Source organism: Theobroma cacao, chromosome 4, assembly GCF_053813885.1.
Source record: "Theobroma cacao isolate CCN51 chromosome 4, ASM5381388v1, whole genome shotgun sequence".
In the NCBI taxonomy this organism is placed as follows: Eukaryota; Viridiplantae; Streptophyta; class Magnoliopsida; order Malvales; family Malvaceae; genus Theobroma; species Theobroma cacao.
Genome location: NC_142642.1, coordinates 38,463,109 through 38,488,743, shown reverse-complemented (window position 1 = coordinate 38,488,743; position 25,635 = coordinate 38,463,109). Strand labels below are relative to the sequence as shown.

The following is a 25,635-nucleotide window of genomic DNA, read 5'->3' as shown; positions in this document are numbered from 1 at the left end:
ATGTTGTCATAATGCACTGGGCAGCAGAATGATTATGCAATAGCACTTGCAGCATTTTAATTTTGGGCATTGCTGATGATCCCTAGCTATCAAGCATCATCTGATTGATCATCCTAGTGAAAATAATAATAATAATAATAATAATTTATTTAACTAAAACATTTCTGTTTAAGCTGAAAATAGGTCTATAATTCTCTGTCGGTCCACCCCCCTTAGCCTACCAATGTCAAATAAACGAAAATGCTAGGATGAGAAAACACGTTTTGCACGCAAAGGGAAAACAAATGTTACTTTCTTTCTTTGTAGATGCTTTCCCATTGCAACTGAACACAGCTCCATCGTCCATACATGCCCCCTTCACCGTTTCCTGTCTGTGGTCGATTGCAAAGTTCAAAGTTATAGACTTGGTGGCTCTTTTCCCACATGAGATAATGCAAGTTATAGTTGGAATATATTTCTCCAGGACCATTGCTAGCGATAATCATATAACATTCAAAGGTTCCATATGAAATGTTTGAAAATTCTCAAGGCTTCTCTTTTCTCACATTCTCATCTGATCATTATGTTTAAAGCGTCTAAAGGAAGACCAGATGCTATTCTGATGCAACCATGAAAATTTAACCATTAAAAGCAAATGACTTCAGGTCCAGCTTTAGAGAACATTTTACTTTTTATATTGGAAGCAAGTCAAGAACAGTAAAAGAATGTCAGATAACATAAATCCAAAAGGAAAAACCAGACAGAAGGCCTAACAAAATACTAAAATAGCTGGCTTGAAGAGTAAAAGATGAAGATTAGATAAATTCTTTTAAGATACGATAAGATGAAACCGACTAATGATTATTTGGGTGAAATGACTGAGTTCTTTACATCAATCTTAGTTCGGGAATCTTATGCTAAATATGATTTAATCTTCCTTGCCTTTCATGTTAGTGTTGACGTCCTGCAACTTGTTGATTTTTACTTGTTTCGATCAATCAGAGATTCTGAGAATTTAGATAGCGTGGAATTTTGGGTGATTACCATGTCATAATACTCAAACCATTTTCATGGTGAAAAGCTGTCACTTAACAGCTTAGTTAAAAAACTTTCGGCAAGATTCAAAGTGCTTCAATTAGAGTTTTAAAAATTAGCCGGGGTCAAAGTGTAAGCCCATTTTGTTCATCAAGTTTTTATATTGAAATCATTCCAACCCCCAGAATCTGATTCCATCTAGTGGTTCTGTACAAAAATCTAGGAGGGATCTTCTGATATTTACTTTGTAGTTATAGTATGTAGTCTTATCGATCAGATAAAGTCATTGTGCTCTCAATTCATATTGATTTGGAATCCAATTATTCGAATCAGATAGTAAAGGCTATTTTCTGATAGTACGGATTCATGGCCAAGATATCCCAGTTAATGAGTTTCAAGACAATTGTTCCAGTGAAAATTGCAGATAACCCTGATCACTCATAAATTAATTTTTATGTTGTGAGTGGAGATAATATTCAAAGCAAACTGAAAATAACAAATCTAAAGAAGAAAAACAGGCTGAACTTTAGGACTTGTTATGTTCTCATTGATAGCAATAAAAAACCTGATCTTCAAACTGAAAAATATAATCTTCAAGTTACAAATTTCCTTTCTTGTGTTTGCTTAGACTTAGGTAGTTCCTTGTCATAAAAAGCAAGTTTAGTTTAATGGGAAATATGGTGTGGCATGTCTGTCTGTGGATTGTCCTGACTGACTGGACCCTGAACTCTGCTGTGATGAGAGCAGGCTAGTCTCCATGCTACCATACATAAGAAATGCAGGCTGCATGGGCGGTGGGAGACTCAAGGAGTTGCTATTAAGCATTAAAACAACTGAAGCCATGGTAGGTCTTTTGGCTGCATGTTCCTGAATACATAATAACCCTACATGGATGCATCTCATTATTATGCTTCTTGAGCTCCTCCTAAGTGTTGGGTCAATCAGATTTTCAGCTGTTCCTTCTCTCCAATTTTTCCATGCCTGCAATTTGATGAATTGAGCATTAAAATATGCCAGTTAGAAAGGAAGCCAGACCTTATCAGGAGGGAGTGAGGAACAAACATACATAGCTTGGAAGGTGCTCTAGCTCCCCTGAATCGTTCATCCAACTGTTTTTCTTGCCACTCACAATCTCCAGAAGTAGAATACCAAAACTGAAGACATCCGACTTAACAGAGAATTGACCATGTAATGCATACTCCGGAGCCATATAGCCACTAGATGATCAGAAAGAACAAATTCAATTGATTGCTAACAGATTTAACTTTCTGGTGTGCAAACTGTCAATTTTCACTCTTGTTAGTAAACTGTATAACTACTCCAGTTGCATCAAGTATAACCAATAATGTGATAGTTGTACTTACTAAGTTCCCACAGTTCTAGTGGTATTGCCTTGAATCTGATTCACAGCAAAAAGTCTTGCCATGCCAAAATCTGAAATTTTAGGATTCATTTCTTCATCAAGCAAGACGTTGCTTGCTTTCAGATCACGATGGATAATCCTGAGGCAAGAATCTTCATGAAGATAAAGAATCCCTCGAGCAATGCCACATATGATTTTTTTGTAACACATTTCCCAATTTAATTGGCCACGCTTAATTGAATCTGCACAAACAACTGACTAAGATGTCGATTCTGATAAAGTTTTCAGTACTAATGCATGTGGTATAAAGCTGTACCAAATATGTATTGATCCAGGCTCCCATTGCTAACAAACTCATAAACAAGGATCCTTTCTGTCCCTTCCAAGCAAAAACCCATTAGGCGAACAAGATTCCTGTGTTGAAGCTTAGCTACCAGCAAAATCTCATTCTTGAATTCAAGTTCGCCTTGAGAAGAATGCCTAGATAGTCTCTTGACAGCAATTTCTTGTCCATTTTGCAGCATTCCCTGCAGGCGTAACGTAGTAAATGTAGATCAGGACAGCATGATATGAGGAAAGCATCTTGATTCTCAAATGTTTGAAGTAAATAAGTTACTTCTGTTTTACAAACGGTTAAGATAAGACAATTTGTTAACTATTTCTCAATATGTTTACTTATAGAAACTGCCAAGTTGATCAGAAACCTGTCATAGCTTTGCATATGAACAAACTGCAATTTGCATTACGGGTCTATGCAATTTCATTACAATAACACCAGATTATACAAATATATATAATGATCAAAATGCCTCTGGTTACCTTGTAAACTGAACCAAATCCACCTTGTCCTAGCCTATCGGCATCATGGAAGTCATTGGTTGCTGTTTTTACTGCAGTTAAGCTGAACTGCAAGGATTCCAATCTTCTGATTGCACTGTCATCTGCACCATAAGCAAGAAATTTATATACGATTATGAATCAACATAAAGATCATAGGCGAATATTTCCCAGAGTTGAACTAGATTAATTATGCTATCTAGTTCTCCAAATGCATCAATCCTAATTTATTCCTTTTTGTTTTTACCAGGGAAAAAAAAGGTAAAGTCCTGATTTCTTTCCTGTTGTATTCCAAGACAGCTTAAGTTGGAGTTCATATAAGGGAAATCAGGCTTCTATCAAATTAATACCATAACTATGAAATCCAATCATTCCAGTTAAATCAGACTTATAAGAAGCTGGACACTTAATATAGTTTATAAAGTCAAACAAAAACCATTGTTCTTCATACCAGGAATCGTTTTTCTTTTTGTGGAAAATTGAAATTTTCAGTTATCGGAAAAGCAAGAATTAACCTAGCATAAGAACAAAGCTGCCCAACTAGAGCAGCAAAACTGAAAACCGATAGAGAGCAACAATTAACTGATAACATCTCAAGACAGGTTAAAAGCCATACTAGAGAGCTAAACCAATGTCAGGAAAAAGAATAAAGCTAAAACACACTTCCCTTACCATCTCGATTCAACTTTGCTTTCCACTTGTACAAAATGCCACATAAAATGGAGACTATGACAACAAGTGCCAGTAAAATGACAATAGACACAACAATGATTACAGTGGTTCGAGATGTAGTCCTGCTACTTTCTGCAAAGCAAAATTGTTTCACGATAAATAGAAATTAAATGCAGTATTTTCAATCAATCCAAGGTGCAGTTGACATCTCCCTGAGGAGGGAATTGCCCCAATTTCACACAGCCATCATGCTTCATAGCTGCTTCATAGCGAGGAATAAATGAGATATCCTAATATCCTCTCCAGTAATTCCTATCCAACACAATGAAACTTGGAACATTGCAAAAATATACACAGACCTCTATTATTTGTAATTACAGGAGGGACACTATCAGCTGATGTTGATGGACCAGGTGGGGATAGAGATGGAGCGTCAATTGTATTAGAATCATAAAATAAATTCAACTCAAACCAAGCAATGCAGCTAGGCCTAAGAATTCTCGCTCCTTGCTTTCTGCCACAGCATTCTGAAAGCTCGCCTATCGCCCCTTGCAAGCAAATTCTGCAATCGCTCTTTGAAATATCTGGGGTACATTGCACTAACCCGTATATTTTTTCTGAGCTTGTGAAGTTCATGTCTCCAGCAGCAAACTTTAAAGTTGAACCAGAGGAAGCTTCAGTCAGGAGAACTCCCATTAACTTATAAAGCGTCTCATTGAATTGCTCCAGGTTTGCTGAGATGTCATTCGGATTAGGCACCGGGATGGAAGGAGTTACTTCCATACATTCAAATGTTGCGGTTTGAATACCTTAACATACATTCAGATGATGTTATGCCAGGACCCCAAAAAATGGCTTCTTTCTGATTCGGACACTGCTTTTTAATACCTTCACTGGAGGAGTTGATGCAATCAAAACAACTCCCCGAGGCAAGGTCTCCTCTACAAAGGGCTAGAGCATAAACTTCGTCGGAACCTTGGCCAGTGCTAGTATTATAAAAACCTCCATTTTCTGAAGCATTGGAGGGCAGAACGGAAAGTATGAGATTGAGATTTCTGCTATATGTACTGTTAGCAGAGTATTCTCCCCTTTTAGAGCAGCCATTTGATTGTGCAGTGCTGAAGGAAAGGCTAAAAAGAATAATTGTAGAAATCAGGAGAACAAAACTCGGATAACTCATTAGAGAACCATGGCTAACTGCCATTCGATCTTCCAAGTCCATAAAAAATTCCGCTTCCATAGCTGAAATTATGGGATGGAGACAATTCTTTGAAAGTGGAACGGGGAACCTGGAAGTTTGACACAACTGTTTATTGCAACTTGCAAAGTTGCAGACGAGTTATGATCAAAGATGTTACTAGTGCTTTGCCAGTTCCCTCTTGGAAACGCTAAGCATTTTCTTTCCAGGTTCATTAGTCGCTGTTGACGAAGCACTAACTCCTCATTCGTCAAGGATCAAAAGTTGTGGTTGTGGAAATTGCCAAGCACTTCACTGGAAAATAAAATTGCAATGAAATGCTACGTTCCCACAATATTACTTTGATACACCTTTACAAATTGTGAAATGGTAGACCCAAAAGCTAATGGGCCAAAAAAGCTGCAAACCCAAAAGCCGAAAATTAGATCCAAACCTCCTTTACAACTTAAAGCCCAACCCATTACTAAAACCCAGCAAGCCCATCCTCCCCAAAATAATACATAAAGAATAAAAGATAACCTAGATCGAACGGCTATCAACAGCCTATAAAACCACCAGATAATGAAACCCTAATTCTGAGACCCTCTTTCATTTCCTCCTCCGCCTGCCTCTCTTTGTTAGCCCCGACACACTCACACACTGACAGCAAACATGGTGAGTCTTTCTTCAATATCTAAACGCCATCGCTTTCATTTTCTTTAATCTTCAATCTGGGTTTTGATTTTTTTTTTGTTTTTGTTTTATTTCTTGTAGCCGTTCAAGAGGTACGTTGAGATCGGGAGAGTGGCACTCGTTAACTACGGTAAAGACTATGGCAAGCTCGTTGTCATCGTCGACGTCGTTGACCAGAACAGAGTACGTTTTTATTTTTAATTTGTTCAGATTTAATATCAGTGAATTTTAATCGAAATTATTTATTTATTTGATTTATGGTGATGGAAAAGCGACTAATTTTTATTCTTGTTAATGAATATAACATGGCTTTAGCGTAAATTTATATGTTAAAGGGGAAAAATGAGTTTTTGTTTAGCTTACTGTAATGGGATTTAATTTGGTTTTCGGATGAGTTAGTGATTAGATTAATTGTAGAATTTAGCTGTTTTCTTCCTATTGAGATTGATTGAAAATAGGTTCTTTGTGTTTTTCTTGTTGAGTTAATCTAGAATTAAACGTGTTAATAACTTTCCAACTTCAATGGAGAAAGGAGTCTGCATTGTGTTGTGTTGGCATTTTAGTCGCATGAAATTATGGAGTTATTGTCTAATCATATGTTGCCCGGAGACTGGAATGAGTGTCCTTGATATTTGTGTCCAGACATGTCTAATCCTATACTTATGTCCATTTTGAGGTGTCAAATATGTCTGAAACATGGGTACTATGAGAAATTGAAGAGTTAGAGCAATATAACCAGATGATGTAGATTATGCCTATGGGTGTTAATGTATTTTTTCTTGGCATTTGTTGATCTTAGTTATGGTATATATTTATTCCATGGGACAATATTGAGTTAGTAAATGGATATATGTGGAGTTCAGTGGCTGTATAGAAAGCTATAATCATGAGTTTAGTTGAAGTTGGATATATAATGTCCGCAGATGTTTTGTACAATTTGAGTTAAACTTTTGCTTGTGGCTTGGCATCGCAGGCTCTAGTTGATGCACCAGATATGGTCAGGGGCCAAATGAACTTCAAGAGGCTTACGTTGACTGATATCACGATTGACATTCCTCGCGTTCCAAAGAAGAAGACATTAATTGAAGCAATGGAGAAAGCTGGTAAGGATAATAATTCTCACTGGCATTTAAATGTTGTTTCTCTATGTTATGTTATCCCTTCTAATTGTTTTTATCTGATGGCAGATGTTAAAAACAAGTGGGAGAATAGCTCATGGGGTAGAAAACTGATTGTCCAGAAGAGGAGGGCATCTCTGAATGACTTTGATCGGTTCAAGCTTATGTTGGCTAAGATCAAGGTCAGTTTGTGGCAACGCTAATGTGTCTAGTGTTTACCTGTTTTATGTCAGTTGATTTTCTCAATATCCAAAAGCCTTCTTGAAACTTTGACCAAAGCTAACAGGATATGATGTGATTTTGCAGAGGGCTGGAGTCATCAGGCAAGAGTTTGCTAAGCTGAAAAAGGAGAATTAATCTTGAAGTGATACTGAATTATGGATTTTTGCTAGTTTTGTCATCAATATTTTGCAAGTTGTTCTTTTGGAATGGTATTTTGTCTGTTTATCTATTATGTCAGTATTACTATCAGTTGAGGCACTTTCTTTGCTATATGACAGGTTTTTGTAGTGAGTTTATTGCGAGATATTGCTTGTGAAATGTGGTTGCTTGTTTCAGTTTTCTTTTCAAACTTCTGGTACCTATATTGGCTGCAGTAGAAGTAAGTCTATGGCTAGCAAAATGCTTGTTTCGACTAAGACCCAAAGAGAAGATAGGACATTGTACTTGACCAATGTTACTCTAACCCCCAGAAAAACAAAGTCATTTTCATTATAAGAATTGAAAAGTATTAATGTTGTAGACAACGTATTATAATTTAAAAGTGTGAATCAAACGAAGAAGAGAGAATAGATTAAGGTTTGTGTAAAATATTAAGGTTTGGGTATGTATAGGCTTGGCTCCCCCCCATTAGCTTAAACATGGCTTTTAAAGTATGCTTGTATTTGTTTTCCTTGTCAATACCATCGTGCTGATGTCGTTAAAGAGTCTTCCCCTGGATCAAGGATATAAATACAGCCATGGCACGTTGCGGGTTGCGGCTTGCGTCCATGATATCTGTTGAGCCGTTAGAATCTGTGCTCGAGCATCAATGAATCATACTGGAATCTGGTCCATGAAAAAAGTTGCATCATTCCAGCAGAAACGGAATAGGAACAGTTGAATTTAGGATAGAGATCAATTAAGCAGCAGTTTGCAAGATAATGGGCAATATATTTCATTTACATCGTTTGTTGAATAAATCCAGTTGAAAGTAATGGGTTAACGTTGATCCATGTATCTGAAGTGCCGTAAAGATGAAACTCAAGTATGATATAAAATGCTCCCACCCTGCTTTCATGCTTGATGCTACCAGATCAAAATTTGCTAATTGCATTAATTAAAATTCTTTGCCATAATACTTGGCAGCAAGGTCAGTCAACTGACTCAACTCAGTGGTATGAATAGGCTTCTCAAGTTTTCTCAATAAGTTGCACATTACGGACTTCACATGTCTCCTTTCTTCTGGTTGACTCCAAAGGGCCCGGAGAATTGCAGGGGGAAAGATAGGAGCTGGCTGGACAAGCCACCGGTTTTTATTCACTACCATTCCATTCAAACCGGATGTATATGCAGCACAAGCATGTATTAGAAGAATGCTTTGGTTGATTACTTATGCTACCATGTATTAGAATAATGCTTTGGTTGATTATTTATAACAGTTTAAATATTAAACATACCTATTACAATATTCAGCACGTTAGGCCATTCAGCAAGAACGAAATGCACATCAACGATGCCCTTAGCTCTTTCTGCCATATACTTGACTTGTCCAAAAGAATTGCATATTTTCCAGACTTTGCTCTTAAGCTTAACGTTTGATATTCTTACTACTGTTGTCCTTGGTGCATCAATCCTGAGGATTGGCAGCTCCTTTCCTGATACAAGTATGGAATGTTCTGCAAGTGCCCTCTTTGGCATCTTCTGTCTGGCAAGTGAGACTTCATAAATAGGTATTTAAACACAAAAATGAAGATGCACAAACCCTTAACAGAACCTGAAGATACACTACAATTCCTAGACACCAACAGTAAAGGGACAAGCGTTTCACCTCAAACTCCACGTATAAAACAGAACTTGTGGAACCCAAGTAAAAGCTGGAGATGCCAGATTGACAGAAAGCAAGAGCTTCCTTTAGCTGTTGTGAGCTTATATCCTCAGACAGTTGTTTGACTTTAACTGTTTTTGTAGGATTCTTCACTAGTGCAACTGGAGCATCAGGATCGCCAATCAGATCAGGAATGGAAATTGCATCATCCATGTCTTCTGAAGAAGATGCCTCCACAAAGGCTTCTGCATTCAGAACCATCAGGTCAGTTTTCTTGAGAGTATTTTGGTAACCTTCCCTTGTCTGCAATAAAGCCAGAATAGATAGTTAAGATTCTAAATGGACAAAATTGAATGCTTCATAAAGTAAAAAGTTCTATATATACTTCATCTGGCTCACCACTACTAGTTAGGGATTAGACCTTGGTTCAGTTTAGCTCTTGCATTTTTCCTGATGCCCAGGACATTTGTATTGATAAATATGATAAAAAAGAAAATAAAGTAAAAGAAAGGCACTTAGAACCTTTTCAATTTTTTTTTCCTCTTGTAGGGGGAGCAAGGAATTTCTGAATAAAATCAAAGAACTGACCTCAAAATGCACCACAAAATCTTTGAACATGCTCTGTTTAGTAAGGGAAACTTCCTCTACATTCACAATTGGCCAGCAATCACAGAAAGCTGCAAGGATACTGTGCTTCTCAATATTTTGGGTTAAAAATCTGTCCAGTACCATGTTTTCCTTAGATCCTTCTTTGGTGGAACGCATAGGTGAACTGCTATTAAGCTCTTCTCTGCTAATTGAAGGAGGCACGGGATAGTTTGGTCCTGATTTTACATGATCAGAGTTGGGTAAATTTAAACTGCTACCCTCCTCCCTCTCACTTATGGACTCTGTAGGAATACATGACTCTTCTTTCTTGTCAAGTGATATTTTAGTTTCACTGCTCATATGATGTTGTTTCAAAGATGTCTTTCTTCTTTCAACATCAGACTTCTGCAAGTTAGCCTGGTTCTGGACATTTTGAAGGAACTCTCCATTGCTGAGTTGATCTGTTACATAGGAGATAGTACTTTCCCTAGACTTAATAGTTGACTGTTCTCCAAATAGCCCCTTGATCCTTTCAATTAAGCCCTGGATTTCTAGTTCCTTCTCTACTTCCTTCCCTGTTCAAAATTCAGTTGGTGCTAGAGTATCATGCAACTTACCAGCCATTTCTTCTGACATTAGATTATTTAAGACATTCACCTTGGCACTTAAAGAACCAGACACCGTACACTTTTCGCCTGAATTAGTGCTTGCATTTGGCCTTTGAACAAAAGTTGCAGTTCTCTTCCCAGTAGATGGTTCATATTTTCAAATGAAGATGAGTCATTTATACCATCAGACAATGTTTTATGTTTTTCGTTAGTCAGCTCTAGTGTCAAGTCATATAAATCCTTAGCACATTGACTTTGTTCCTTGTCACACTCAACAAGTACATCTGACATTGCCTCTTCAAATTGCTTGACCAATTTTTCAGCTTTTTATCAAAATTATCTGAAAGCTTTCCTGATTGATCAATCTTCACTGAAGAGTCTTCCACCATTGCATCAGAGGCTAAAGTTCTTAATTTATTGCTTTCATTGCCATGAGAAATTATTACAGCTTCTGAAGACTGAGCTATACTTTGAATGTCATTAAGTCCAGCATTATCAGAATTGTTATGCATTTTACTAACCTCAGAAGTTGCAGTTACAACTGCACCCTCAAAAGCATTTTTCCCAACTGCATTGGTTGTCAAACAGGTTGAAACACCCTCTGTGCCACCAGGATAAGTCATTGTGACTTCCGGCAACTGAAGCACATTTTGCGACTCAAGAAATTTAGTGTCATGGTAACTTCAGAAGCTGTCATGTCAACTTCAGAATCTGATGTTTCCCTTAGAATGGGTTCCTGAAATTGAGAACTTCCAAGGATCGTTTGCTTTATGTTTGTTAGAATTCCTTTCACCCATGACGTTCTTTCTCTGCATAGAGCAGTTGTAGAACAAAATGGTATCAGTGACCACTTAAACAAGCCATATCAACTGATTGTGAACACGATTTCATTCACTAAGCTGAGAAAGTGTTATTTACAATGCACACAGAAAAAAATAAATAAACAAACAATAAACAGAAAACAAGAAGGGTACATATAGGTGCATCCTCTACCCCCCGGCCCTTTCTTCTTCCACTGCCACCGGGCGTGTGGGTGGAGAAAACTATCAATGCTCTTGCTCTTGGCTAGTAACATCCTGAACCAGATTAACAAAGTAACATTTCATTCATCTAAACTTCAATTAAAAGAATTCTATCAGTATATCACCCAAAAGAAAGTAAAAACAGAAAAGCTCACTTCTTTGATTCTTTATCAACTGCTGTGCCCTCCTTTGCTGGCTTTAATCCTTTCAAAAAAGAAGATTTCTTAGACCCACTACTGGAAGAAGAAGAAGAAAAAGAACACCATTTTGTTGATTGTGTAAGCCCTGGAATAATTTATCACCGGTTCCTTGCTGTTAGTGAAAACCCAGAAAATGTTTGACAAAACTACTATTAAAAAGGAAAAAAAAAACATGTTTTTCCCAAATGGGTTCTTACCTCTGGCATGGAAATTTGGTCCTCCATGTTTTGGAAGAAGGAGCCGAGAAATTGGCATTTTGGGAAATGTCTCCTGTTTCCAACCTCCACCGTGAAGGGAAGAAGGTTTTAGAGAGGTTTAAGGAAAATAATCCTTATTTTACCTTTAACTTTTTACGGCAGTCTTTGTTATTACAGTATTTTACTTTAAGGTAAAATAGAACAAATCTTTTCATCGTAATTACATACGAGTTTAATAATTTTCAAAATAAACACTTTACTTAATAATGTAAAAATCTTTAATACTCGAATGTAAAATATTTTAATTTTTTTTTAGATGAATTGACAATGCTCCGTTATTCAAACCAATCACCCCAATAGAGCAACAAATCTAGAAAACGCCACGCTCCTTATCTGGTGCTCCCTGATCGATGATTCTTAAGAGAAAGTGTGATCTGATTGTATTTGATATTTTTTGATTAAATTTAGTTACGGGGTGATTGATTGACTGAAGTAAAGTAATATAGAGTAAAATTATCTTTCTAATATTATTAAATTATTAAATTAATAAAAATATTAATAAATAATTAATATATGAATTTACATGTTTAATGAAAATATTCTTTTGAAACGAATTATATATTTTGAAAATTAATGAATTTACATGAAATTATAACTAAAATTGACAGATGTTAAAGTGTATTTTACCTTACTTTTAGTTTTGTTATTTTACAATAGAAGGTCTTAAATTTCTTTTAATTTTGATAGAGAATGAAATAAAATAATTTAATTAATAATTTAAGTCTTTGAAGAGTTAATCAAGATCATAACACGTGAATTTACATATGACCTGACAAGTTAACTTAATTGTGTTTCTAGATATTTTGTTTTTCCTTCTGGCATGGTCCTTCACTAATCAAAATCTGGATCAGTGATGTTCCATCGCACTGGAAATGTGGACTGTAACGTGTGGAAAATGTTAATCACTTTGTCTTTTCCGCAGAAGAACAGACAAATAATTTTGAGAACAAAAGGCTTCTTGGCCAATGATCAAGCAGCAGACTGAAGACTAGAATTTGTCAAAGATATTGAAATCACCCTCAAATTTTTTAACCATTGCTTCTAGAAACAAATGGCTGAAGAGGAGTGATTGGTTGGTTAGGCTTCTCTGAAACCTTGGTTGATTCAAAGTCATGGTTAGAATGTTTGTATTGATTTGAACCAAGCGGAGAAGAGGGGGTAAAAAGGGTCTTCAATTGCCTGAATTTGCCACATATTCATGAAATTCTTGTTAATTTATCTGAGCTTTCACATTTCTCCCCAAAATTTCTGAATTTTCCAGTCTACACACAAAGGGCAAAGAAACTATGGTAAGCAGTCCTGAGCCTAAGGTCCAGGAGACTGAGAGTAAAATGTGGAAACATGAATTCCTGACTGGAAAGTAGAATGTTTTCCATCTGGTATCTCTGATGACCTCCGAATGTGTTTAGTTGTGGGTCAAAGTTCAAAGTGAATAATAGACCAGATCAGAAGTGTTTCTGTGTATCAGAACAATGAGTTAATAGATTATCAATGCAGAAACTGGACATGGTACTGCAGCAGTGGATGCATCAGATCATTTAATATCAATCTCAGCTTCAAAACTAACAATGGGATTGAATTGGATTTATCTGCAACCTAAATTATCTACGATTGATTTTGTCATGCTGGCTTTAGTTTTCTTCTGGAATGGTTGCACACCAACTTCCCTTGGACCCTATAACCACTGTTTATTTCAGCAGTTAAAGTGTAACTTTCTTGCATTTTTGGCGTAAAGGGCCATCCAGGGGCATCAAGGCATGACCCATGACAAAATATTGCGTTCTCTTTCATGCTGCTTTGCTTCTCATTCATTGACTTGAACTCAAGATAGGTAAAGCTAAAAGCATGAATAATTATGGCTAATAATTTCAAATAAATTGTTCACCAGAACTTCTACTAAGGGTAATAAGAACTTGGTTGGTCCGAAGGTTATATTTTTCTCTAAAAACCTTGCCAGCATATCCAACAGGATCAATCAAGGAAACAAGTGATGAGTTATGTTCTTAAGAACCTTTAATCGCTGGTTCAAAGTTGAAACATGCAAGATTTATTGAAGTAAATGAAATTCCTTGTATGTGAAAAGAGAACATGAATGAAGATGAATACAGTAAGATTTGTTTGATGTCAAAATTTTAGCAGTGGATAATTTGGTTTATCTACCCAACCGAGAAGGCTTAATTTTCTTGTCTTCTTATCTATTTTTCTACTAAGAAAGAGTCACACAGAGGGATTAGTATCACCTGCCTTTTCTCACAAGAGAAAAGAAAAGGGCAGAGCATAGAAAACGACCGTTACATGAGTAAATTTCATCAACAGATACAATCAAAGCCAATAAATTTTCTCATTTAAAGCTTTAACCTAAATTTCAGACATAATAATCTCAACAGCTTTAGACTCCCTATTGACTTCAAAAACATCCCTCCTCCTATCAAACAAACTTTAAAACCTACCCTCCCTTAACAAGTTAAAGTCCCCCCACCCCATTTCCCACTCTCTCTCTCTCTCTCATTTTCTCCATTTGAAAATATTCAATGCTTTCTTTTCTATGTGATCATCTTCTTGCCATTAAAACAGTACTCCTCAAGTTTTTTTGGTCAGATTTCAAAGGATACACATGGGACTAAAAGATCTCCGCCTTAAGCTTAAGGTAACGCCAAGGCTAACAACTTCTTTCTTTATTTTGGTCTATAGTTTCCATTCTTTGATGATCATATCTATTCTTGAAGAAAGAAATTAAAGTCTTTGGTTAAAGGGTATCTTTCTTTGGGTTTATTTCTTCATCACCTCTGTATGAGTTTGTGCAGTGATGCACACTCTAACACATTTTAAAACGTAGGAAAAGAGAAATGAAGTGTCTCTAAGATTAAAACTCAGATTTGTTTGATAAGGATATAAAAGGTTACCATCTTTTGAGCTAGTAACTCACAACATAGCCTCTTTTATCAAGCAGTTTTCATATAACAACCACTGGCTTTTCTTGATGTGTTTGGCTTGATGGGGCAGGCATTTAGGCTGAGACGCTTTCGGGTAGGAGATGGTGGGAGCAAGAAAAGGGAGAATGGGATTAAAAAGAAGCCTTCTTGGATGATGCCAATCTCTCATGGCTATCATGTTGTGGATCATAAGTCACTCAGAGGCAGTTCGGATGATTCGGACTTTGATTCGGTTGTGGTACAGAGAGAGCAAATTGAGGAGCTTGAGTTGTGGTTCTTTGGAGTTTTTGATGCTCGGATTGGGGATGGAATTACCAAGTACATACAATCTCATTTCTTTGATAAGAAGCCTAAAGAGGTACTCCAGTTCATTACCAAACATCGAATTTTACTGGCATGGAAAAAAAAATGATGACTATTATGAATTGTACAGTACTGGCCTTATGTCACAATGTGCCTTGCAGTCTCAAGTACATAGAAAGAGCAAAGAGACAATGAGAAGAGCATATCTTGGCGCAAGAGCAAAGGTCAGAGAGGCACAGAAAGAAGATGAGACACTGCGAGCTGGCTCAGCGTCTGTGATGCTAATCAATGGAGAAAAGCTTGTAACAGCCAACCTGGGTGGCTACCGAGCTGTTATATGTAGAGATGGTGTGGCTCATCAGCTGAGTAGCAAGCGCCATTCTGGAGCCAGAAGACATTGGACTCGCAGACTATTTCCAGGTATTGAACAGTTTGTTCCTCACATAAATCTTAGAATCAAACTTTTCGAAACGTTATCTATTAGATAACTTTTCAACTTAAATCACGTTATTTTTAAAAATTTAAATTCAAGTTATTAACAATAATAGACTTGAATTATTATATAAATTTTAACAATTGTATTCATATAAGATATGATGAAATGATGTGAGGTATCACAAAAACAAATCCAATTTCTGATAGCTATCTTCCTAGAATCCTTCATCACCTCCCTTAAAATTCTGCAAAAACTGTGCTTCTTGATTCTTTTTTCTTTCTTTTTTTACTTTTGGGTGTGGGGACTGTGTTTTTGGATATCTTTATACATTTTTGTGAATGACATTATCTGATGCTGGGTCCCATGTTTGTGCCTAAAGTACGCATGCTAGTATGCGACTCAACTAATGCAGCAGCGATAAGGCACGGTAAAAGCTCAGAACTTCTTGTTGGGGCTGAAAAGGTCGATGCTGAGACTGAATTCATCATCATAGCAAGCAATGGAATATGGGAGGTAAGATATGCGTTTTTCCATGCTCCATTAAACATAAAAAGATACAAAAGAAAGTGAAAGATTTATGGCATTTGCCCATTGTGTTTCAAGCTTAAACTGCCTCTCATTCCTGGCACCAGAAAGAAGAAACTGCATGTCAGTTGTTATACTTCCACACTTCCTATCCCTGAACTAGCAATAATATCATTAACCTCATTAGTTTATCCCAATAACAGCACCAAAAACATCATACAATTGTCCATTCTACTTTCAATTCATCATCATACAATTTGCTGTCATCAATTTGTTCCAGGTGATGAAAAATCAAGAAGCAGTGAATCTTATCAGGCATCTTGGGGATCCACAAGAAGCTGCTGAGTGGCTAACAAAGGAGGCTTTATCAAGAATGAGCAAGAACAGTATATCTTGCGTCGTCATCCGTTTTGATTAGTGGTATTGTGTTTTTATCTTGAGTTTGCCATATGTTTATGTATCAATGAACCCTTGAATTGCAAGTGAGGCGTTTTTTTTTTTTTTTTTTTTGTTGTGTTGATCTTGCATGGTTATAAAATGGAAATGGCAACAATCTGATAATAGCAGCAGATAAGATACACTCTATCTCTTATCAAACAAAATAAACCTCCATAGACCCCAAAAGTGAACCTCGCATATAAGAATAAGAAACTTCTACTGTTCTACACCAACAATACATAATCAAACCAATGAATTGACCTCTCCATAGTTATTACAAATGTAGGGGATAAAATAAAAGTGAATTCTTTGTTTAAGTGGGTGGTTTCGTTTGGTTGGTGGGCAAAACTCTCATCCTTGTGAGACTCAAGAACTATCATTTACAGTAAACAATAGCAAAACTCCATGGATATCAAAAAAAAAAAAAGTATATATAATCATGTGGAGATGTTGCTACAAACCAATTCAGCTGAAGAACATTAACCAATGAGAGTGGCTCCAGAAAGAACTTTTTGACAAAAATATTTTTAATGATACCTATTTTTTCACGTAGCAGCAAGGAAAAATAAATTAAAAATATATATGTAACAATTCACAGCCAAATCCACAGAAAAGAAGACAAGCTTTGCCACTTCACCTTCATCGTCAAGCTGTCAACTTCTTTTCACTAGTCTTGCTTCTGAATGGAGACAACAAGGAAAAAGTGCGAGAAGCTGCATGATTATAAATAAAGTGCTTCATGTCAGATTATCCACCTTAATGATGTAAAATACTAATACTTGTAAACATTGGGGGAGAAAAGAAATCAAAGAATAAATATGGTACAAGGAGCAGCAACTACTTACACTTTTGTGGAGTATTGCCGGCTGTCAGGGTCTCATCCTGAGAGATCAGATTCTTCAACATATGAACTGACAACAACCAGAAAATTAGTCAGCTTCAGGACCAAATATCAACTAAGCTAGAATAAAAACATCAGATGACCAAAACTCAGTATTCTAGCATTGCAATTTTGGATTTGCAAGTAAATTGATCAGTCTTAGCACATGTAGATACTGACTAATTGGCAACAGCCAATTTGTAATTGACAATTGTCAGTGCTCAAACCGAATAAACCAACCCGAAGCATTTATATTTTGATGATAAAATACCCAGTTTCAGAGCTTCATACTGGAACCAAACATTCTCCCATGCACCTAATAAGACACCCACCCACAGAACTCGATGGAAATTATCCTCTTAGACCAAATCCTAACCCACCTAGTGTCAAAATGATTTTCTATAATTGCATTGGATTCAAAAAATTAAAAAACTTTAAATAAAACCTAAAGCCCATATGTCATGACATTTTCACAGTGAATTTTGATCCAATATCTGACTCACTTATCCTTCTTATGTAGTTGCCTTTTACCTATCAAAAAATAAAACAAAAAGAAATTTAGTAAGGCTGACAACTTTTAAACAATCTAAGTATATTAGAAAACAGATTTGCAAGAGGAGCTCATGACTCGCCTTGCAGCTTATCAAATATGTTGGACAACAATTCCAAAAAACTAAAGTGCAAATAACTCATTCGTTCCAAATAATACTAATTTCAAATGGTATGTTCTTTTAAGCAGAATCATTAACAAATAGTTTATCAGAATTTGAAAGAAGTCATGCATTTTGTATATCACTATCCATCAAAGTGCACAAGGGATGAAACACAAGGCAACTACCTTCACTAGAAGACGCAGTGTTTGCAGCCAACTCATCAGCCTCAGAACCATTAACACTGACACTATCTGATTCAATATTACGTTCGCTTGTAGCTGAGCTATGATTCTTTCTTCCAAACTTCAACAGCCGTCGAAACCCTTTGGATGACTCCTTTACCTGAGGCTTATCCCAAAATTCAGGAATCTTCTCTAGTTTCAAGTTTTTAGAATCAACTACATGAGCTCTAACATTCTCTGACTCCATTGCTGCAGCCTGCATGCTAGTTGGAGGTGCTCTGCCATACTCTGAAATTTCAGTACATGGATCTTCCAAAGAAGAGACCCGAGCAAAAGGGGCTTGATAAGGTTTTTCAGAAACACTTGAGCTCTTAAATTTTGATGATTCCTTCTCAATGTTACTCACACTTCCCTTCTGAACCTGGAAATTTGTACATCATATTGTCAAGAAGACTCACGTTCAGAGGCACATAATATTTATTCTCTGGTTAAGATGAAAAAGAAAATTCATTAAAACAGATTGTTTCAACAATTTGGCATCGAACTGACATCACAATGGAAGTAGATTGAGAACAAGTTTTTGATGAGCTCTCTACAAGGATGGCGAGTCTTCTACAAGTGTTTGCTGTGATTAAATGATAAAAGATGACTTAAAACGTTTGAATTATCAATATATTTATAAGTTGTGTTGAGGAAGAAATATAATTAAGTGGCGTGACCTTGCAACAATGATAATAAGAAATATATCACCAACTGATGATTTGTATATAGAACTACAAATCTCCAGTCTACATCAATTAAAAAAGAGTTGTGCCTTGTCAATGAACTTCTTAAAAACCTTACCTCATAAGCTTGTGGTCTTTGTTGTATCTTGGGTTCTTTATCAAGTGCATCAACATTCACTGGAGAAACTGGTGCACGAATGGCAGCATAATCTGACACCATCTCAGTTTGCCTCCCTATTTTAAAGATGCCATCATGTTCCTTCTGTACTGCTGTAGTTCCTTCCAAGGAATTTACTGGGGGAATGGAGGGTTTCTCACATTCAAGCATCACAACAGTTTTCTCAATTACTGTATTGTCATCCCCATCAATATGAACTGAAACTTTGTCCTTGTTCCTATTTGGTTCAGTAACCTTGGCAGTAGAAGTACTTCCATTCACCTTCTGTGTCATTTCATTTCCTCCTGATTTGCTGTGGGTAACATCAGGTGCTTTAGTTGTTCTAGTTTTGAGTTCTGGAAGAGAAGCAATCTTGCTTTTATCATGGTTTATAATTGCTGATATTTTTTTGCTTTCAGGCCCGCCTGATACTTTTGTTTTTGATGATGGTTCAGAGTTCCGTGACTTCACTGAAGAAACATGCGGGCTGCTACTTGTTTTTGGCTCTGATAATCTCCTAATCCTTGCCATAGATGCTTTTGCATCAGGAGTTACACCGCCGATGTCTTTCTTCGGCTCAGGCAGTGATGAAACTGACTGGCTTAATCTATTTCCACTGGAGTGGGCTCCATTGTTCAATTTGCTGGGTTTGGAGGGTTTGTGAGAATCAGTTGATCCCACAGAAGCAGTCCTGATGGATCTTCGTAGTGGGGATGATGATCCAGGCTCAGCATCAGTAAACTTTGATCCCTTACGAGAGCTTGGGGAAAGTTTTGATGGCAGTTGTTTCCTGCTTTGCAATGGCACTGATGACTGAGCAGGGATAGAACTGACTCTAGCAGCAATTCTCTTTTGTCTCTCTATCTTCAACGCTTCGAGTCGTCTAATCTCTGCCTCTTCCTGAAAAAGTGTTAAAAAAATGAATTAACAAATAAAGAATCTATTTCATAAACCACATAAGCTGGCTGGTAAAGAGAGCTGTGGTTGTACTATAAGCATTCAAAGTATTCAGTTTGCACCAAAGCGTACCTTCTCCTTCTTCATTTTCTGAAGATCAGCTTTATAGGTTCTTAGCCTCTCAGCCCGGGCTTTTGCTTCGTCCAAAGGACTCAGTTTTGAAGGCTTTCCTTTTCTTATAGGCCCTACAGCCTTCTTTCTATCTGAAGTATCAGCAATTAGTTTTGATTTTCGGTCCTTGTCTGACTTTTTAGAACCCTGCATGCCCTCTTTATTTTTCTTATTCATTGAATTACCATCTTCAGCATGAACCTGCATTTCATAATCCAAAGCAGGATCATAACCGATTGACCCCATTTCTGCTCCACGTTCAGGCATCAAACTTAAATCATCTGGTTCATAGTTGACCTGACTTCCAACCTTACTAGATATATTTTCTGCTTTCTGAAGTGACAAGGAGAACTCAGAATCCATATTGATAGCATTTCGATCATCAGTTCCAACTTCAGTCACTGAAGTTGACCTGAATGGAACTATGTAGGAATCATCTATATTATTTGATGATCCTCTTTCCAAACTGTTGGATGAACGTTCAAACCCGTTAACAGCCAATGCATCTGATGGAGAATTTGTAAAATCTGACTGATTCTGCTGCCTATCTATTATAAAATCATCATTTAAGTTCCTCCTATACACCCTCCTACCATCTATTTCTTTAGTATATAAATCCATCTGACCATCCATGAAAATCCTACCATCAGCAGAGTGACCGGTTCTTCTAGAAATCAAAGACTGATCATTTGATGCCAGAGGCATGCGAGAGCCACTTGCACTAATTTTATCCATGTCAGTTGTATTCCCTTCTTCAAATTGACCCATTTCTCGTCCACCAAAAAGTAAAGGGTCTTCACCCAATCTATTTGGTCTTCTCTTTCCTCGAACCTCCTTTTCCACTGAAAACATACCTTGATCACTTCTACGTTCTTCTTCTTCAGCATCTCTAAGTAAATAATTTTGAAATGCTTGCCAGTGTCCCCCATCTGTCTCCTTCCCAGGAACTGTTTCTTCCCTATCAAATGAATTCAATGCATCAACAGACTTTGTGCGACTTCCTTTCCCCTTCGAGGATCTCAGAGAGTTCTTATGCTCCGAATCTCCATCTTCCTCTTCCACTTCAGAGCCAGAATGTGACTGCAAATCACTACCTGAAGAATCTTGCCTCTTTGAAGTGATATAATTGATGTTCCGAATGACCACCATTCCTGACTGCTTTTTACCTGACCTACTACTCTTCTTTCTTGATTTTGGACTTACTGAAGTTTCATTGTCCAACTCCTCATCATCTTGAGATTTTGCTCTCTCCATCTCCCAAGTTTCTGATCCAGTATGGCTATCTCTGCTTTCCATTGAATGCCGTTTCTGTATTCTTTGACCAGCATTTAGTCTTGGATCCTCCATTGATGGATAAGGCTGCTGAAAAAATGGACTTCCTGGATAACTTGGGTAGTAGGGCATGCCTTGCATAGGATATCCTTGAAAGGTTGGCATACCACCTGGTGGAGAATGGATAGGCCAGGGAGGAAACATGGGAAACTGGGCTTGGTAATATTCTTGACGGCCAGGGGTTTGTTGATCCATTGGAGGCCTCTCATCTGGCCAAATCAATAAATTTTATTTACTTTTCAATTCATAATTTGGAGAATGTAGGAAGCATGAAATGTCAAGCATACAAATGCGGTCTGAAAAGCAAATGGATGAATGTCACAACAGGGACATTCCAACTTAGATAACTTTCTAGTAACCAGCAAAGTAATGACACAAGTGGCTGATGATGGTGAGAGTTTGCAAGTCCTGGGATCAAGCCCAAGCAAATGGTGTGGGTGGAAAATTGGACAGGGAAAAACTTACCTCTTGTTAAATAACCCAACCAAATTATAAGAATTATAAACAAGAACAAAAATCAAGCAATAGCCAGACAGAGAAAACATTTATGCACGTATTTACTGAACATACTGACAGAAATATCAACAAGTCAACAGCAGAGAGAAATATGTAACATTCTATGAAAATAGCAATAATACTAAAGTAACCTGTGACCCATAGGATACAAAAATAAAATAAAATAAATTAATATCCCTCTACTTCAAGAAGGAAATTGATGAGTTACTAAGAGAATATCAGAGCAATGTGTCCCATTATATAGAAGAGAGGATCAACTAACATTTTATCTAGAGGACATATCTAAAACCCATACCTGTACTTGACTCAACCCCAGCTTTTCCATTATTTTCTGAAATTTCAAGCCATGCTTCCTTGAGCCCTTTCTGCTTATTGATCATATTGGAAAGCACAATGCCAGATGCATTCATAGCAGAGAAATCAGATCGACTAGACATTGCTTCAGCTGCTTCAATTTCAAGCCACTGGCCGGTTTCATGCTTTCTTTTCCATAATTCAGTAAATTTTACACAAGCATCTCTGCAATGAAATAAAGAACTTAATCAAGAGACTATTCAAAGGTGCACAAATTACTCTTTCATGGGTCTCACAGTGGAAAACTTAATCTTAAACTCAATTAATTTTGAGCTAGGAAAAACAAGCAATCAATATATGAGAATGTGAGCACCCATATGAATACATGGATGCATGGAACTAAGTTGCCACGAATTCCACTTACCTCAAACGAGAGGCTCCAAAACTTTCAGCAAATGACATCAAAGGAGCCATGTGATCAATGTCAAAACCAGCAGCTACAGCACGTGCAAAGGCCATACCTTGCTCTTTCTGCAGCACTGTCTTCCGTGTCTCCAGAACTTTCAAAAGTTGAACTCTAGTATAAAGTAAAAACAATATGTACGTATGGTCTTAAGATCATTCCAACAAATTAAACATACAAAAAGACATGATATTCAACACTCTGTTCTTCACTGTTAACATGACATAACGTGCCACTTGTCTCATTCTTTTCACCTTTTTCCTCTTTTACAGCAAAGCATAAAATGTTCGGCTGTCTTGAGTGGTTATCTAATTAACTACAAACATTTTAATCACTTTTTGAATTCTTACCCCTTAACTATAAACAATTTCAGTATACATGTAGTGAAAGAGAGAAAAAGTCAACAGAAAGTTATGCAAAACATTGTAGTAAATTGTAAAGAATCTAATATGCCTCTCTTCCACATCCTCTCCCCAAAAGCGCCATGTTTTCTGTATTCCCCCAAAATTCCCCTGTGGTCCCCCAAAGAAGATCCTCTCAGACAAGGGTGTAACCATGTCAAGCCTACTCGCATGCTACTTGGGATAGACTCCAAGAATACTCAGGCTCGACTCTTTCACTGTTCATTCAAGCTTGAGCTTAAGTAGCCCAAAAGTCGAGTTAGCCAAGTTCAATTACGTACACCTTATACAGTTGGAAGGTTAAGCAACCCCAGGAACATGAAAAAGTTATTTATCTTGTCTGTCAGATCAGTATGAAATTCAAGGCACTTCCACTTGATATTTTACATGCTGAACTGTGATAATATCTACCATTATAAGGTTTTTGGATTCATGACATCCCTAATTTTCTTTCTAATTTAAGCTTTTCTAGGAAACCAGATAGATGGAAAATAAATATCAAACTATGCAAAATTTGCAGTGATCACTAAAAACTACTAATATTATGCAATTCATTATCCTCAATTAAAAAATATTCGTGCAACCAAAACTGTAACATACTTAGAATTTCCTTCCTGCACAGCAGACCCATTCGCTTCAGATGGCTGTGCACCAGGCTGCCAGAATGTTAAAAAAAAAAAGTTAAAAAAATTTATGAAAAGATTTAATATATGATAAGATTTATCTAGTGGATACTCACTGTGTAGAGGACAATGGCTTTCTCCTCATTGGAATCTGGTGTAACCCTGCTGCCTGTCCAAAGCCATCAGGTGTGATGCAAGAACCAATACAAAGTTAAAAATGAAAGCAAAAAATTTCAGAACTACTCATGAAAGAATTGTGGAATGAAAGATGTGAACAAGCATGATACTGCACTAACAACCTTTCTTAGCATGACAGTAACTCTGGAATGGAAAAAGGAACATAGATACAAGATGACTAGAAAATATGAAATATGACTTTTTAATCCACCACTCCATCCATAATTACATTAAAAATGGAACTAATTCAGATGAAGTTAGAAGTGAAGAATATAGGCTAAAAATGATTAAGAGTACCTTCTATGCTTTCCAAAGGTTTTACTTGATGATCTTCTACCTGTCAAAAAAAGAACAAGTATAATTAATCTCTATGGTATACATATGATAGACTTCCAAAAGATTTTACTTACAGCACTCAATCCTATATTGTTGTTACTTTGAATTGCAATAGCCTCTTCAATTTGCAAAATCTCAGACTCAACGGTATACACCCTTTCCAAGATCTCTGGAGTACTCACAAATCGAACAAACCTGAAAAGGCCAAAACAGATTAGCTTCTCATGCCAATTTAAAGGGGAAAGAAAAGATTTATCTTAGAGCCATTTTCTTCAACATGATTGATAGATATGACAGACTCAACCATCATAGCACAAAAGCAGTGCTCCAATGCCAATTTCTTACTGGAATAACAACTAAATAGCCTTTTGTTAAAAAAACAGGTGAGGCTCATCCAATCTTCATGATATGGCAAATAATCCCAGTAAGAAAGAAGCACCAAATAGAATTACAAACCTTTCCACTGTTCCTTTTGTGAACCAAGTTGCATCAATGCTAGGTTCTGGTTGAAGGATAATTGAATAACCCCCCTTGGCCACCTGCTCTTGTGCAGTCTTCAAGTGGGCAAGAAATGGGTTAAGCAAACCTGAAGCTATTTTCTCTGTCTTTCCATTTGCAGATATCACCAAATCACACCTGATGAAAGTAAAGAAGAACATATTAAAATATATCTACAAAGGTTATATATGAACACATCCATTATTTATGCTGAATTCAAAATCTTAAACATATACCAATGCACACCCAGTAAGGACTACTGCTAACATTTCAAACTGATAAAACATACCTCTATCAAAAAAATAAGAAAATAATATTTATTCAAATAGTAAAAATAGACTCATGCTTAATACCTCTATCAAGCTAAGTATTGGCTACCAATCAAGGGAAATTGTTACCTGGTTCGAGTTGGTGTGAGTTGGAACACAACTGAGTCAAGCCGAGTTGAAGACTTCATTGTTACCCCCTCAAAAGACAGATCTTTGAAGGTGAAATGACTTTGTTATCAATCTAAAAGCTTACAATTTATCACAAAAATCTTCAAAAAAGAAAAAATTTTGACATTTGGGTTCTAAAGATAGCTCAGTTTAGTAACAGAAAAAAGTTTTGCAGAGAATCAGAAAGGCCCCAAGAAAAGGGTAAGTTCTCAGCGACACAGAGAAGTTTTTAGAGAGAGAAAGTGAAAAAAAAAAGGGTCTCTTTTTAGAGAGAGAGAGAGAGAGAGCCAGAGGATCCAAAGGCTGTTTTGTTGAAGTCTTAGGATGCCATTCAACTGAGAAAGTGAAAACTGAAGAAAAACCAACATTTACTTACTTGATACCGCTTCGGTCAGAAAACTTTTGTTGGGGCAAAATAAAGGAGACGTTGAGGGGTATAATTAGAAACTTAAGTAAAGTTGACGACAAGTATGGGTAGATGCTGAAGCGAAAAGGACAAATATTATACTGTCCAAAATATCATTAAATAGGTAAATTAACGGTAATAACCTTCTGCTTTTTGTCAACGGTAACGTTGAATGCCACTCCTACTAATGAGTTTTTTATTTTTTTTATTAGGCTTACTAATGAGGTTTTAAGTAGTGGGTTCATGCTAATTTTGATGGCTGTTTGATTTTAGTACT

General features: G+C 36.7%; 4 protein-coding genes and 1 pseudogene across 7 annotated transcripts; 2 read left to right on the top strand and 3 right to left on the bottom strand.

Annotated features, from left to right (window-relative positions):
* Positions 1 to 1,534: 1,534 nt before the first annotated feature.
* On the bottom strand, positions 1,535 to 5,378 carry LOC18603249 (cysteine-rich receptor-like protein kinase 15; annotated as a pseudogene). The gene is made up of 7 exons (XR_016025887.1): positions 4,246 to 5,378; positions 3,887 to 4,018; positions 3,197 to 3,318; positions 2,694 to 2,904; positions 2,379 to 2,619; positions 2,081 to 2,231; positions 1,535 to 1,995 (listed from the first exon to the last, which is right to left on the bottom strand). The product of XR_016025887.1 is annotated as a cysteine-rich receptor-like protein kinase 15 (transcript).
* A 220-nt stretch (positions 5,379 to 5,598) lies between these two features.
* Positions 5,599 to 7,445, top strand: LOC18603248 (large ribosomal subunit protein eL14y-like). The gene is made up of 5 exons (XM_007035102.3): positions 5,599 to 5,738; positions 5,838 to 5,939; positions 6,730 to 6,859; positions 6,944 to 7,056; positions 7,181 to 7,445. Exons 1-5 carry the CDS (start codon positions 5,736 to 5,738, stop codon positions 7,229 to 7,231), a joined length of 399 nt encoding a protein of 132 aa, XP_007035164.1. The 5' UTR covers positions 5,599 to 5,735; the 3' UTR covers positions 7,232 to 7,445.
* A 579-nt stretch (positions 7,446 to 8,024) lies between these two features.
* On the bottom strand, positions 8,025 to 11,730 carry LOC18603245 (RNA-binding (RRM/RBD/RNP motifs) family protein). Its single transcript, XM_088805798.1, is given in 12 exon segments — positions 8,025 to 8,418; positions 8,538 to 8,765; positions 8,767 to 8,780; positions 8,904 to 9,203; positions 9,489 to 10,237; positions 10,240 to 10,410; positions 10,413 to 10,766; positions 10,769 to 10,905; positions 11,071 to 11,172; positions 11,274 to 11,403; positions 11,516 to 11,599; positions 11,691 to 11,730. Coding segments are annotated over 12 exon segments (2,535 nt in total). The 3' UTR covers positions 8,025 to 8,192.
* A 2,223-nt stretch (positions 11,731 to 13,953) lies between these two features.
* Positions 13,954 to 16,276, top strand: LOC18603244 (Protein phosphatase 2C family protein). Its single transcript, XM_007035098.3, has 5 exons — positions 13,954 to 14,222; positions 14,579 to 14,866; positions 14,973 to 15,231; positions 15,627 to 15,760; positions 16,053 to 16,276. The coding sequence occupies exons 1-5, from the start codon at positions 14,190 to 14,192 to the stop codon at positions 16,188 to 16,190; spliced, it is 852 nt and encodes a 283-aa protein (XP_007035160.3). The 5' UTR covers positions 13,954 to 14,189; the 3' UTR covers positions 16,191 to 16,276.
* Positions 16,277 to 16,386: 110 nt separating this feature from the next.
* On the bottom strand, positions 16,387 to 25,321 carry LOC18603243 (COP1-interacting protein-like protein). Of its 3 annotated transcripts, XM_007035094.3 has the most exons (13): positions 24,914 to 25,313; positions 24,474 to 24,653; positions 24,092 to 24,212; positions 23,979 to 24,018; positions 23,621 to 23,673; positions 23,482 to 23,537; positions 22,442 to 22,594; positions 22,019 to 22,242; positions 19,837 to 21,416; positions 18,769 to 19,707; positions 17,929 to 18,346; positions 17,056 to 17,121; positions 16,387 to 16,923 (listed from the first exon to the last, which is right to left on the bottom strand). In XM_007035094.3, exons 1-13 carry the CDS (start codon positions 24,970 to 24,972, stop codon positions 16,856 to 16,858), a joined length of 3,957 nt encoding a protein of 1,318 aa, XP_007035156.3. In that variant the 5' UTR covers positions 24,973 to 25,313; the 3' UTR covers positions 16,387 to 16,855. The 3 variants fall into 3 exon arrangements, with proteins under 3 accessions (XP_007035156.3, XP_017975201.2, XP_007035158.3); XM_018119712.2 differs by lacking the exons at positions 16,387 to 16,923; positions 17,056 to 17,121 and adding an exon at positions 18,475 to 18,550 and having other exon boundaries at positions 18,206 to 18,346; positions 24,914 to 25,321; XM_007035096.3 differs by lacking the exons at positions 16,387 to 16,923; positions 17,056 to 17,121 and having other exon boundaries at positions 18,269 to 18,409; positions 24,914 to 25,321.
* Positions 25,322 to 25,635: the final 314 nt, after the last annotated feature.

Excerpts from the sequence above, each read along its gene's own strand:
- LOC18603248 (XM_007035102.3), top strand. Across the intron at positions 5,940-6,729 it reads ACGTCGTTGACCAGAACAGA|GCTCTAGTTGATGCACCAGA; the intron begins GTACGTTTTTAT and ends TTGGCATCGCAG. Across the intron at positions 6,860-6,943 it reads TGAAGCAATGGAGAAAGCTG|ATGTTAAAAACAAGTGGGAG; the intron begins GTAAGGATAATA and ends ATCTGATGGCAG.
- LOC18603244 (XM_007035098.3), top strand. The coding sequence starts at position 14,190 with ATGGGACTAAAAGATCTCCGCCTTAAGCTTAAG. Across the intron at positions 14,223-14,578 it reads ATCTCCGCCTTAAGCTTAAG|GCATTTAGGCTGAGACGCTT; the intron begins GTAACGCCAAGG and ends TTGATGGGGCAG. Across the intron at positions 15,761-16,052 it reads CAAGCAATGGAATATGGGAG|GTGATGAAAAATCAAGAAGC; the intron begins GTAAGATATGCG and ends AATTTGTTCCAG.
- LOC18603243 (XM_007035094.3), bottom strand. The coding sequence starts at position 24,972 with ATGAAGTCTTCAACTCGGCTTGACTCAGTTGTGTTCCAACTCACACCA. Across the intron at positions 19,708-19,836 it reads AGAAAATGAAGAAGGAGAAG|GAAGAGGCAGAGATTAGACG; the intron begins GTACGCTTTGGT and ends ACACTTTTTCAG. Across the intron at positions 16,924-17,055 it reads CGGCAATACTCCACAAAAGT|CTTCTCGCACTTTTTCCTTG; the intron begins GTAAGTAGTTGC and ends ATAATCATGCAG.